This window comes from Gigantopelta aegis, chromosome 6 (genome assembly GCF_016097555.1).
Source record: "Gigantopelta aegis isolate Gae_Host chromosome 6, Gae_host_genome, whole genome shotgun sequence".
Taxonomy (NCBI): domain Eukaryota; kingdom Metazoa; phylum Mollusca; class Gastropoda; order Neomphalida; family Peltospiridae; genus Gigantopelta; species Gigantopelta aegis.
The window spans coordinates 82,114,849-82,128,997 of record NC_054704.1 but is presented as its reverse complement, the minus strand read 5'-3'; the positions used below and the strand labels follow the sequence as shown (position 1 = coordinate 82,128,997).

At 38.4% G+C, this 14,149-nt stretch overlaps 1 protein-coding gene and 1 long non-coding RNA gene across 2 annotated transcripts in view; one reads left to right on the top strand and one right to left on the bottom strand.

The window, feature by feature from the left end:
• Nucleotides 1-10,514, bottom strand: part of LOC121375619 (phosphatidylinositol 3-kinase regulatory subunit gamma-like) — a 40,007-nt gene extending 29,493 nt beyond the window's left edge. Inside the window, exon 1 of the mRNA XM_041503163.1 lies at nt 10,447-10,514. Within this exon, the coding sequence (XP_041359097.1) occupies nt 10,447-10,461 (15 nt within the window). The 5' untranslated portion in view covers nt 10,462-10,514. The remainder of the gene's footprint in view (nt 1-10,446) is intronic.
• On the top strand, nt 933-2,727 carry LOC121375620. The gene is made up of 2 exons (XR_005958328.1): nt 933-1,084; nt 2,066-2,727. It is a non-coding gene; the product is annotated as an uncharacterized LOC121375620 (long non-coding RNA).
• Nucleotides 10,515-14,149: the final 3,635 nt, after the last annotated feature.

Below are 14,149 nucleotides of genomic sequence, written 5' to 3'. Positions count from 1 at the left end.
AATTGACGGGGCTTGTAACAACATCCTGTTATCTCGAAAATGAGCCATGAAAGGTGCCATTTAACTCAGTCACTACTTTGGGTGAGGTGTTGTAGTATTCATATCTATGGTTCAAATTTTGGTTGATACGTTGTGTATAGTAGTTTCAGGCCAATATCTTAACACTGTCACCAATGGGATTTTAATTGGTATAGTCCAACCTATAGAGAAAATGACATTTTTTGGTATGTCCTAATTATCATAAATTCCGGTTTTAATTGATGTGTAACTGCCATTTTGAATTAATTAGTAATCATGGAGTCATTTTTTGAACATGTACAATATCTTTTAGACAAAAAAACTGAATTTAATGTAGGTGAACATGCATGTAGCATGTGGCTGGGTTCCATGAATGCTGATGGATATGGCCGCCAGAAAGTGCATTGGCCTAACACCCCTGCACCCAAAATAGAGAAAGCTCACAGACTGGCATACATGATAAGAAACAAGAAATGGCCATCTGATATGGCAGTTCATAAAGGAGTGCTTGAAATCTCTCATTTGTGTCACAATAGGCAGTGCATAAATGCCGAACATTTGACATTAGAAACGCATGCAAATAACATTGATAGAATTAATTGCAAACACCAGGGCCTGTGTCTCGAGGGACATACACCACACTGTCTGTTGTGAGGTATTGTTAGTCTGTGGTTGTTTTCTTAATTGTGTGTGTTATTGTAACTTGTGGGGATATTTTTTAGATTTTGCGTAATTATTGTTCGACTTTCGAGGTCGAAGCGTGATTTTTTAAGATGTAATTTTTTTCATATTTTTCATCTTCTTGGTGTTTTTCATACAGTGCATACAGAACCTTTCTTTTCTGACATCTTTTAATTTTATATGGCATTGTTTTTTTTTCTATTTAGTTGCAGAGTTCTGTTGTGTTAGACTTTGTGCAGAGCTGAAATGACCTTACTACCCGATGAGAATGAACATCCCATATCCCTTGACAACTTAAGTAATGACTCTACAGGCCCATTATTGATGCTGTGCACTGCACTGTGTGCCCTCCCTGAGAAGTTTCTGCTGAAAGTTGTGTGTCTTGGTAATGATTTTCTAATGCTTTTATTGACAGCCTCAGATTTTTGTGTGTTTGTATTAAATTTTGTCATTTGTAACATTTTGGGTCCGAGACGATAGTATATGCACTTCCTCAAGTCGGTGTCATTGTTAGTGGCAATTTTGAAATGCGAATTGAGAAAGGTACTCTTAACCAGCCAGTTTTTACTTGCAGATTTGCAGACAAATGAATGTTTCATACATTTTTTGTGATTGCCTTGATAACAGGCTGCGATGGCATCGGATGTGTATGACAGTGCATGCATGAATTTAGGAATGTTTCCTGTGTGTATTCTATAAGCCTGTTCATACTCTGCCTGGCACCTAAAAGCAATGTCATTGGAGAATTTGATCTGTAATTTCTTTTTGTCAGATATTGTCCGTCCTGGCATCATATTTTCAACAAATTTTGCACCTTTAACAAACTTGCGATGATTTTCCGAAACATGTCGTGTGTCGATTAACATTTGTGGTTCGATGTCAGTAACATTTTGCTGGTATAACTCTTCAGCACCTTTGAAACCTTTAGCATCCGGGTCTGTCGTCATGTAATGTACGTCAAGACCGTCATTTTTTAAATCAGTTAAACAGTCCTTAGCCCAAGTTTTTTCATCTCCAATAGACATTGTCATTGGGATATTGCAAGAGCATGTTGGATCATTCAGACATGTATGTGATTGACTAATGCCGTGACGTTTGGAGCATAATTTATTTTTTGTAGCAATAGCCAACACTTGCTTCTGTGATGTGTTGTGTTCTGTTGCTGTGTAGACCACCTGAGTGGCAGGTTGGAAAGGAGTCTTTCCAACCCCAGAATATAATGGATTGTTGTACATGCCATCACATTGTAAATTTACTGCATTTGGTTGACAACCCCTGATAGTGTTTATTGTTTTAAGATTGTTTCTCCTAGCCTGCATGTCGGTTTTGTTACTGTTTATAATAGTGTCACATACTTTGTTTGCAGTTTTTTGACACCCCGCAACACACAGTGCTGGTATGTTCATGCAGAGACACAGGAGCCGGAAGTTTTGAACCCCAATGGGCATTTTCGTCAGACCGATCTGCACTGACACATTTGGCTGAGCTGCCTTACGACCTCGACCCTTTCGCTCTGGATTGTCCACCTCTGTGTACAAGTTGTACATACCAGAGTGGTATGTACAAATATTACAGCACAAACGCTGCCGAGTGCATACACCCCTTCTTTCTTCCGCCGGGAAGTCCCACATCAGTTGACCATGGCATTCTGGAGCCAAAGTGCGGTGGTCGTTGTGTGTTCTATTCATCATTTGCTCCAGTTTGCCCATGTGGAGGACCCTGTATGTGTCGGCCTCTGATCTGTTGATAAAACCCAAATAGAAGCCCATAAATACTAGCACTACCTCATTTCTTAATGTTTTCTTGTATCTAGCATTTTCATTGATAGATTATCTCCCTTGGACTGTTGGACTATTTTCACCAGTGCTACCATGCCAAGTTGACATTGTTTGCAAGCCATATTTTTCAAATCTGACTCTTTGTGATTGTGTTTGTAATCACATAAATAGTGTATTTATCCAACAAAAATGTGATTTGCATGCTACAAGGTATGTAATGTGTAACTTTCATATAAAAGGTATAATTTAATTGCTCTTTTCTCATTTTTTCCCCTTTCCAACCTATCTCTGCCCTGATACATGCATGTAAGAACTATTGTAAGAAGTCAATTAGAATATGTAGGGTATTCAGATTAAGTACATTAGCATCATTTACCTTGAACCTATGGTGCTGTTCAAACACTGCTCAGTTTCAGTCAGTGGGTCTGCCACAGATCGCAATAGTCTGTATGGCGCTGTCGTCGGCAATTGTCCAACTTGGACACCATGAGCCTCAGTGTCCAAGACTTTTTTTGTCATGGACTTGGTTAGTCTGGCCGTCCGTCTCATTTCGTACACACCTGTATCCACTTTCGCACACTTCCTGGATTTATTGTGTGTAACGTCCCCTTTCTTAAATCCACATTTTGCACTTTTTCTCACTGGCGGCATTTTAAAATTTGTTAAATATTCTAATAGGAATGGGTGATTATTTTTAGTCAAGTGACAATAGTGAAATGACTGTACCAGCATGCTTGCTTTTAATATAGTTTAAGCAGCTGACCTAATTACCAGTGATTTAAATTCATGTTGAGAGGGACACCCATCTGTGAGTTAATTGTTCGACAGTTTGACTCCTCACAACAGTAACCTCTGACCTAGAGGTGTGATAAAGCTTGTTTCTTAACTTTGTTTACATTCCTGCAATGCTTGGTCTTGTACAACTTGGCACATTTGAAAAGACCCATGGCACTGGACTACTTTCTGATAAATGTTGGTTAATGAGACCTGCCCGTAGCAGAATTTTCAAATTTTTAGGTTACGAGAGAAAATAGTTCACTAGTCTCTGTATGTAGGTGACATGGTGCATTCATAGTGCTGGGATTAACAAGTATATCACACATAATATGCATACTCAAACATAGGTTATTATCTTCAACTGTACTCCTTGAACACACAAAAGAAGAACACAACATTACATTTCATATTATTTTATTATGTAGTTACGAACATTGTCATATGCACTTTCATAAGCGCTTGACTCCAAATAGGACATTGCAGTCAACTTAATACTTTATGTTATAAAACATGTGAACCTGCCATTCACCAAAAACAGGTGATTCGACACTTTTTGAAACAGTGCAGTTCTGCTTATAGGTAGTACTCCACCAAATAGCATCTCGGCTGGGTCAAAGTTCGAAGTGACCCGAACTTTTAATGGAGGAGTTAAAGCCGTGAGTCCTGCCATTGGTGATAAATGTGACAGTGGTTGCTTGCATCAAGTACAGTTTTATGTAGGTAATAAATGCATGCAATTTTATTTTGTGCAGTACCAGTGTGTCAGGCACACTTGTGCTTGAAACATACACGGGGTGCCTGTAAAACTAAGCACTACCATTTTGTGCGGAATTGACGGGGCTTGTAACAACATCCTGTTATCTCGAAAATGAGCCATGAAAGGTGCCATTTAACTCAGTCACTACTTTGGGTGAGGTGTTGTAGTATTCATATCTATGGTTCAAATTTTGGTTGATACGTTGTGTATAGTAGTTTCAGGCCAATATCTTAACACTGTCACCAATGGGATTTTAATTGGTATAGTCCAACCAACAAGGTCATCACGGTCAGAGATCCAGAGTTGATTCTGGAATCTCTTTGTTGCTCGACTCGAAACAATGAATGCATGTATTGGGAATGCAACGAGTGCAATGAGAAGCGGGTAATCTTCCAACCGTTTGAACAAACCCAATCTGTTCAGTGGGAAGACTGGAGGGTCGTTGAGCATGAGTTTAAAAACAAAACCACTGGGGATGTTGAAACAATGCAGAGGACAGGCAAGGTCAAAATTGATGGCAATATTGGTGAACTGACAGACAGGTTTGAGGCAGCGCTAACGCGAAAATTGGCCAGGCACACATATAATATACGACACCAGTACCGCGAAATCCAGATGAAAAAACTCTGGACAAAAATGAAATATTGGTTCACTGTGATTTCAGCGAAAACTACACCCTTAAATATGCAGAAGAGATACAGAGTTGCCATTTTGGGGGGTCGAATCAACAAGCCACCCTACACACTGGAATGTGCTATCTCAAGGGCAAAGAATTCAGCTTTGCAACGGTATCGGGTTGTAGGAGGCACGACCCAGCCGCCATATGGGCTCATTTGAAACCAATACTGAACAAAGTGTTGCAGGAACACCCACATGTTGATACTGCATACTTCCTCTCAGATGGCCCCACAACCCAATACCATTGCAAAGCAAATTTCTACCTTTTGAGTACATTACCACACGACTGGGGGATGACTGGGGGTGTCAGTTGGTCTTTCTTGGAGGCAGGACACGGGAAGGGGGCCGCGGACGGGATTGGAGGTGCCATTAAACAAAAGGCCAATCACATAGTAGCACAGGGGAAGGACATACCCGACGTTGTCACCCTAGTGGAAGTGCTGATGTCTGAGAATACAAATATTTACATACATCACATAACTGACGACGACGTCATCAAAGTGGATGACTTCCTTAATGCCACACTGCTGCTCCGCACACTACCTGGAACAATGACCTTTCATCAGCTGATTTCTTGGCAAAAAGGGCAGCTTCTTTCCCGTCGACTGAGTTGTTTTTGTCAGGGGTTACACTGTGGGTGTTTTAAGCTAGTGAAGCATGTATATTTGCAAGGTGAAAACAGAAATCTGCAAACTAGGCCTACTACTGGTGGTGAGTCCATTCTGTCGACTGAACGAATCAACCAGGAACACACACTAGCTCAGGTTGGTCCCCTACACTTGAAACATACAGCTGATGCAAAAGTTGTTTCTGCCTTGCAAGCAATTCATGAATTTTCCAATGACTTAGTTGGTAAATTCTGCATCATACAGTATGATGGAAAACCCTATCCAGGCATCATAGAAGACGTTGATGACGATTCTTTGAGGATAGATGCCATGAGCCACATTGGAAGGCGCAGAACAAACCCGATTATTTTGGCCGAAAATAAAAGATAACTATGTGTGGTACGAAGAGTCTGACATAGTAACTGTAATCCCTGAACCAAACACAGATTGAAGGATCGGAAGAACATTTCAAGGTTGACGGGGTCATATGGGAAGCAGTGATTAAGGCATTAGATGAATGGGTCAGATAGGCTAATCTGGACTGACATACATGCACGCGTGGCATCTTATGAGGCATAACTTCAGTGTAGCTTCAAGTGCGAAAGTGGTATAAGTATAGCCTACTAAGTGTATAGGTGACCCAGTGTTCACATGGGCTGACTTTGCGGATAGGTTTTTTGCCGCCGGTAGGTTATGATATGGTTTCCTTTGATCGTGGCAGAAATTTGATTCTGGTTGATATTTGTTATTGTTCCGGTTCATCGATTTAGTGTTAAATGAGGTTTTTTCATGTTTGAGTTTTATACATTCAAAGTCTTTATTCTACATTACCTACTGAGGATTCGGCTTCATGCCGCACACTGATTTCCAAGTTCTGTGCCTAACCATGATAACCATAGCTCTTAGATACTGGTAAGACACGTCTGACACTGTTGGAGAACTGGGAATAAATTCATAAACAGCACCTTTACACAAGGGCCGGGCATTCATGGTACTCAAAGATCTCTGATAGAAACATGGAACTTGCGTCAAAGGCAGAATCTTCAGTAGGCCTAACAAAAGGTCATAAAATAGTAAAATCCATTATCATACACTAGACTATGTACATAGGCTACAATGCTAGTCTTGCATTTTGCGTAATAAATGTTATTTTTGTATATATGTATTTAAGTTGTTATTCCTTAGAACTGTCTTTCCTTTAAAAGGCCCCTGATTTGACGCTATGCCTCCAGATCGTGCGGCGACTCAGCTGAGTCCCGGAGTCTAGAAATATTATTAATTGTCCGAGGTGTTGGCATTCGATAGTCATTCGAATCAATGGAAATTCAGCCATCATATTCAGTCTCCAAGGACAGGATCAGTGTGGTCAATACCGTAACGCATGTCACTGCCGTAAAGCTTAGTAGTCAGCATGAATTTACATCTTATTTCGGTTGAAATCCTATATTTAAGTGTCAGATTTTTCCGATATGCCATTCTTTGTCATGCAATCTAATCATGCAACAGATTGTGTATCCTGTATAAATGTTGCCAGTATTCCAAAATTCCTAAATGCTGCCTTAGCTATGGATCAACCTGTACAAATTATAGTCACAGATTGTGGTTTTTAGGAAATTATTTTGATTTCTTGGTAATAAATAAGAAAACATCTCTCTAATAGGTTAGAAAATTCACCAATTTCGAATATGGTCCACACCACGTCTAGATGTACTGCAGCTTTGATGATTATTCATGCCTGAAACTATGCATTACGGCGGTGACATGCTGGGTAAATAGGAATCAGGACCCATATAAAAATGACTGCATATGTTGTGGACTGCATAAAAAGTGCACTGCTGACACAAGAGTATGTAAGAAGAGTAATAACCAAGTCAGAAAGTAATAAAATCTTTCCAAAATATCATGGCTATTTTTTTACCATTTCCAAATGCTAATTGTGTGTTTTATCCCAGAAGCACCCGAGTAACACTACGTCACGATATAGGTCAGCGAGCTTTGGAATACTGGCGTCTGAGTTGGCCAAAGCTTAGCAGAATGTGGGTGCTGTCGGGTTTCTTTCTGTATAGTGTGTATTAGTTATTTTGTGATTTTTTTTTTAATCAAGGAACTTGAAAATGATCGATGTAATTTATTGTCAACGTCCCTAACTGCGTTATGCTTCAAATTCCGTTCACTTTGTTTTCTCGTGCACGGTTCGCGCAATCAACATCTGATTTGTTGTCATCGGCATGTCGTTCATTTATGAGGTTTTTCTTCACAGTTCAGAAACATTTTTATAAACAATAAAGTTGAGAAAAGTCAGTAGCTAAATACAAAACTTTACAAACCCCTAAAACCATTAATTTTACGAAGTCGTTTTTATTTATTCCTTAAAATTACCGATATCGGGTCCACATGACTCGTAGAAATTGACTTAAAATGGAGAAAGATGAATTAACTTTCGGTGCGTGTCACATGACCTCACACGTGCCAGATCAACAAGGCCAAAGAATTAAATTTTTACGATTTTTAAAAACCCTGTTGTTAGAATTTGTTTTCAATTATTATATTCGATCTGCAAAAGATATGCTACATTTTTGTGCCTCTATTGTAGTGAATAGTATTCATAATCCATTCATAAGTTGTAAATCATTTTGAGTATAAAAATTGTGTTAATTTAGAATCAATTCATTAAAAAAAAAAAATTTTACAAACTATTCGCAGGTATGAATGTAATGCCTATCAGTATTGACATCAAGTGTGAGCAATGTGTGTTGATAAAACGCGGACCGGGCCAGAATGCTTGATAAATTGAATTTTTATAAATCAAGTGTTCGGCAACTGTACATAATTAAGAAACATATATTTTTTCATGTAGTTGCCTTAAAAATTGAAAATGACGAACCGCACATGTGCAGTACGATACTTTTTGCAAACGCCTGTGCCTGAACGCATTTAAAAACGTCGAACCCTTTCCTGTTTACCGGAGGGTGTTTCACTTTTATTTATTAGAATGGATTTGTTTTACATCCACATTGTTGATTTTTTTACGTTACTTGATTGCAATTTTTTTTTTCCACGTTATTGTAGTTGAAAAATGTAGAATAGTATTTCCGTAAATATCGTATTCGTGTTTTTGTCGTTAGGTGAACCAGTTTGGGACGTCGATGGTACCGTTACATTGTAAAGGTATTTGACATCAAACTAGTTCATCAAGATTAACTTTGGCTACAAGTGCAAGCACTACCAAAGGTTAATCCTGGGGACGAACAACGCCATTAGCGCCCTTCCGAGCAATTTTGCTCGGAACGGAATTCAATCCGAATTGCGGTCAAACTAAAAGAAAAACGACTGTCATCACGTTTTTCCACCCAAATCGTGTACTGTGATCTATTTGGAGCATATGGACACTAAGAAATACTTACTTTGAAACGATCTTCACTTTGAATTAAAGGAAAAACGACCGACTGTATGACTTGTTTTTAAAACGCGCGGTACATTATGGGAGGAAAATGAAACTCGGAACAATCTTGTATGTGGAAAAGGATCGGTGAAGTCATTTCTCGTTTCATAATGAATAAAACAAAAACCATAAAACTAAAAATTAATTAAAGTTAATAAAATAACTTAAAAGTAAAAATAAATTATAATAAAATAAATGAAATTAAAGTTAATAAAAAAAACAAAACAAAAACCCATTAATTAATAGAAATGAAATAAAAATTATGATTTACACACACACACACACACACATATATATATATATATATATATATTTAAAGAAAAAAACTTCATTAATGTCTCTAAAAATAACTAAAACATAAGTACTAAGTTTTAAACTTACTTACCTGTCTTTTTTCTGAGTTTTCTAAAATCGTCCGGGTGTGTCTGTGTGTGTGTGTGGTGGTGGTGGGGGGGGGGGGGGGGTTGCCAATGAAACATATTTCTCTCTACTTTTAATGAGGAATCATTTCTGTTTAACTTATGTAAAATCCTGAACAGGGCACACATCAAATTTGGTATATCTTGTTCAACTCTCTGGCCTCCTCGTGGCGAGCAAGGGGCAACAGTAACGTTTTTACGTACTGGCAAACAAGAGAGAAATATGTTTCATTGCCCCCCCCCCACCCCACACACACACACCCGGACGATTTTAGAAGAAAACTCAGAAAAAAGACAGGTAAGTAAGTTTAAAACTTAGTACTTATGTTTTAGTTATTTTTAGAGACATCAATGAACTGTTTTTTTCTTTAAAAAAATAAAAAAAAAATAAAAATATATATATATATATATATATATATATATATATATATATATAATATGTGTGCGTGTGTGTGTAAAACATAATTTTTATTTAATTTCTATTAATTAATGTTTTGTTTTTTTATTAACTTTAATTTCATTTATTTTATTTTAATTTATTAACTTTAATTTATTTTTACTTTTAAGTTATTTTATTAACTTTAATTAATTTTTAGTTTTATGGTTTTTGTTTTATTCATTATGAAACGAGAAATGACTTCACCGATCCTTTTCCACATACAAGATTGTTCCGAGTTTCATTTTCCTCCCATAATGTACCGCGCGTTTTAAAAACAAGTCATACAGTCGGTCGTTTTTCCTTTAATTCAAAGTGAAGATCGTTTCAAAGTAAGTATTTCTTAGTGTCCATATGCTCCAAATAGATCACAGTACACGATTTGGGTGGAAAAACGTGATGACAGTCGTTTTTCTTTTAGTTTGACCGCAATTCGGATTGAATTGGCTAATGGCGTTGTTCGTCCCCAGGATTAACCTTTGGTAGTGCTTGCACTTGTAGCCAAAGTTAATCTTGATGAACTAACATCAAACATAAGATTGTTGTGGTATTAGAGCGAGAATATCTGACTATAGTTTAGTGGGCAACCATTACGAAAAAAAATACATAGCTTGGTCTCTGACTGTAAGGGCTAATAACCGTCCAAATGTCCGTCTAGCTCTTACAGTCAGAGTACTCGGGCTAATCTACTAGTAACTAGCGTGTGTCAGACATTTTCTTTTTTACTCAGAAATTTTCGGGATGCTAATAAAACAATCAAATACAGGTTATCTAATCAACTGACATAAAATATCAAACAAATATGTTGGGTTTTTTAAAATTTAAATAATACATATTAAAACAAATGAATACCCCTTGTTTCTGCATCAGGACACATTACATTACTTCCTCAACAAGTGTCCTTCCGCCATGAAGTTGACAGATCGTACCCGGAAGTAAACAATATTACGATCAATCGGAAATACTCGTATCTTTTCGCCAAAGTGAACGAAGATTTCCGATTGAAAATTTACTTTTAATTTTAAAGGTGTATTAACAATTATTACATTTGCAAGTGTTCTGTTTCGCTATTTTTGACTTGTATTTTACGATAAATAAAAGCAAATTAATCAATCACACACACAATGTTGCACAAGTCTTCAAAAATACTAAAATTGTAGTAAAAACAGTTCTAAGGTAAATGCTAGTATAAAACAATTATATTACAAAACAGTAAGCCTAGTTAATTCTTTGTGTGTAAAACATGAATTTCCAATAAAATTCATTTGTTTTTACTAATAATTAAATTATTCGGATGTAATTGTTTAAGGGCATTTCAAAACAATGATTTTTTGTTATTGATTTTTTTTAAAGTTTGATAGTTAAAGTTAAAATTTTCTTTTGTTTAATGACACCACTAGAGCACATTGATTTTAAATTCGATATGGTTCCTACAATATACCTAGTGACGTTACTGTAACAGCAGGGGTTCTATTACAGGGGTGGACCTAGTTTGACAATCAATCAATCAATATCAATCACTTATTTCCACATATGAATTATACAAACATGAACAATAATACCATTAGCAAGAAAGAAAAAAACAAGACATGTTACAATGGTTACAATATCCTTACACAGTTATAATTTATATACTGGTAACAATGTCATTAGGTAGGAAGTCTAGCAACTGAAAGTAGCAGACGTCTTTGTCCAAACATCTCATAGCAATACTGCCCTACGATTGGGGCAATGTGTACTGGGCAGAGAAGTAGCGACAGAATACTTTTTCAGTGTCTGTTAATTTAGTAAATGTTGGGTTTAGTTGGTTTAGTTTTTTTATATAGTATATTTCTGTGTTTTGTAATGCTTTGATATTTGATTAAAAACAGTAATTCATCTTCAACAACAGAGTGGCAGATTTTGCATATATCCTTTTGTGTTGATCAATGTGTTTTTTTAATCCAGATACCGACTCCAAACCCTGAGTGAGTGCTCCGCAAGGCTCCAGGTCCGTACGCGGGGTGTGTGTGTGTGTGTACGCACCCCCATAGTCTGCCGAGGTCCGTCCGTGGATGTGTAAAACATATTTTGAGGCAAAGAAACATTTCAAATTTACTTCCCAGAATGCAGGAAAATGCATCTCCTGCATTCTAGATTTAAAAAAAATTCGGAAGGAGGGGGGGGGGGAGACATGCCCCGGACCCTCCTAGCAACTCCGGCTCTTTGGGCCGTCGATTACACCCTCCCCCCCCCCCCCGATAAATTTCTGCGTACGGGCCTGGGCTCAATGGGTAGGTGTAAACCACTTGCACCGACCAGTGATCCATAACTGGTTCAACAAAGGCCATGGTTTGTGCTATCCTGATTGTGGGAAGCGCAAATAAAAGATCCCTTGCTGCTAATCGGAAAGAGTAGCCCATGTAGTGGCGACAGCGGGTTTCCTCTCAAAATCTGTGTGGTCCTTAACCATATGTCTGACGCCATATAACCGTAAATAAAATGTGTTGAGTGCGTCGTTAAATAAAACATTTCTTTCATTTCTTTCTGATCAATGTTTTTTGTTCCTACCAATTTCTATTACGAGTCGATGTGCACACATTGTTGCTGGGGGTGGGGGGAAGTTTGCATTTTTTATGTTGTCGAGGTATGAAGCACGTTTATAGGGGCGGTCAATAAATTTATAGTAGTTTCTTTGATGTGGATATTTTGTGCTTATAGGACTGCTGGTGAGAGCAATGTAACTGTGTTGAGATTTTAAAAATGTATGCCGTCTGTAGCCATGGGCTTTAGCAGAGAAGTATCAGTCGCATTTTCCCCCCACACATTATGTTGAAATAGTTGTGCCAGCTTGTTCTGTTGGCGTCCAACCCTTTGCTGCTATGTACAGCATCGATAAGCATTTTTGTGGATTCACATAGATTTTCCAAATGTGCCGAGTACTTAATCGTAGTTGTATGAATATCCACGATTAACGGGTACTTACCAAGTTGTTTTGCAAGCGATATGTATCGATTTTTTCCCGATCTGGAATGTGAATTTGCAAACTTTAGTATAGAGGAAATGGAAGGAAATGTTTTATTTAACGACGCACTCAACACATTTTATTTACGGTTATATGGCGTCAGACATATGGTTAAGGACCACACAGATATTGATAGAGGAAACCCGCTGTTGCCACTTCATGGGCTACTCTTTTCAATTAGCAGCAAGGGATCTTTTATATGCACCATCCCACAGACAGGATAACACATACCACGGCCTTTGATATACCAGTCGTGGTGCACTGGCTGGATCGAGAAATGGCCCAATGGGCCCACCGACGGGAATAGATCCCAGACCGACCGCACATCAAGCGAACGCTTAAACACTGGGCTACGTCCCGCCCTTAATTTATTATGAAGTTTTTTGAAGGGTTCTATTGTATCAAGGAACTTGGTGTGATCATGTTTCTTTATGATTCCAATGAAATCGGCTCCCCATATTTCACAGTTATATAAAACAAATGTAGTGCAGAGCGCACATTAAGTCAATACTTTTCGACTAAAAACAAATGGTGTTACAGGGGTATGTAATAATTTGTTGTATATGGTGGGCGGTGGTGAGCTACCCAGAAAACTGCTACTGATTTTATTGAAGTAAAAGTAAAAAAGTTTGTTTTATTTAACGACGCCGCTAGAGCACATTGATTTTTTATCTTATCATCGGCTATTGGACGTCAAACATATGGTCATTCTGACACTGTTTTTAGAGGAAACCCGCTGTCGCCACATAGGCTACTCTTTTTACGACAGGCAGCAAGGGATCTTTTATTTGCGCTTCCCACAGGCAGGATAGCACAAACCATGGCCTTTGTTGAACCAGTTATGGATCACTGGTCGGTGCAAGTGGGTTACACCTACCCATTGAGCCTTGCGGAGCACTCACTCAGGGTTTGGAGTCGGTATCTCGATTAAAAATCCCATGCCTCGACTGGGATCCGAACCCAGTACCTACCAGCCTGTACACCGATGGCCTGCCACGACGCCACCTTTTATTGAAGAGAGCCTTATCTATATTATCAAATCACAAACTGTTAAAAGAAAACGTACATGTACAAACATGTCCAGGCGCGTGAAACTCCTCAAGCATTTTTTTTTTTTTTTAACTCAATATATTTTCAGGGGAAACATGACTCGGTACCCCCCCCCCCAACTTCTGTCGCCTAGATGTCTAGACCCCCCCCCATTTCTAAAATTCTCGCACACTCGCCTGATGTCCGTATATTCAAAACACAAAACAGGTGCATATGGACCAACGTGCAGACCTGAAGGAATTGGGATGCTGGGAAGACTGCCCCCCACCATCCCACCCCCCCCCCCGAATGGAATTGTACGTGAATTTTTGTTTTCCTTTGTATGTTTGTTGTTTTGTTCTACTCTAAATGACTTGTGTCCACCCCATCCCCACTAGCCTGTGCGAACGCTATCTCTAGTGGAGGGGGCATGTTCTCTGGTGGTGCACAAGCCAAGTTTTTTCATCAGAGAACAAAAAAAAAAATCTACTTTCATCCGCGCCGGTTTCTGTTTAAAAGTAC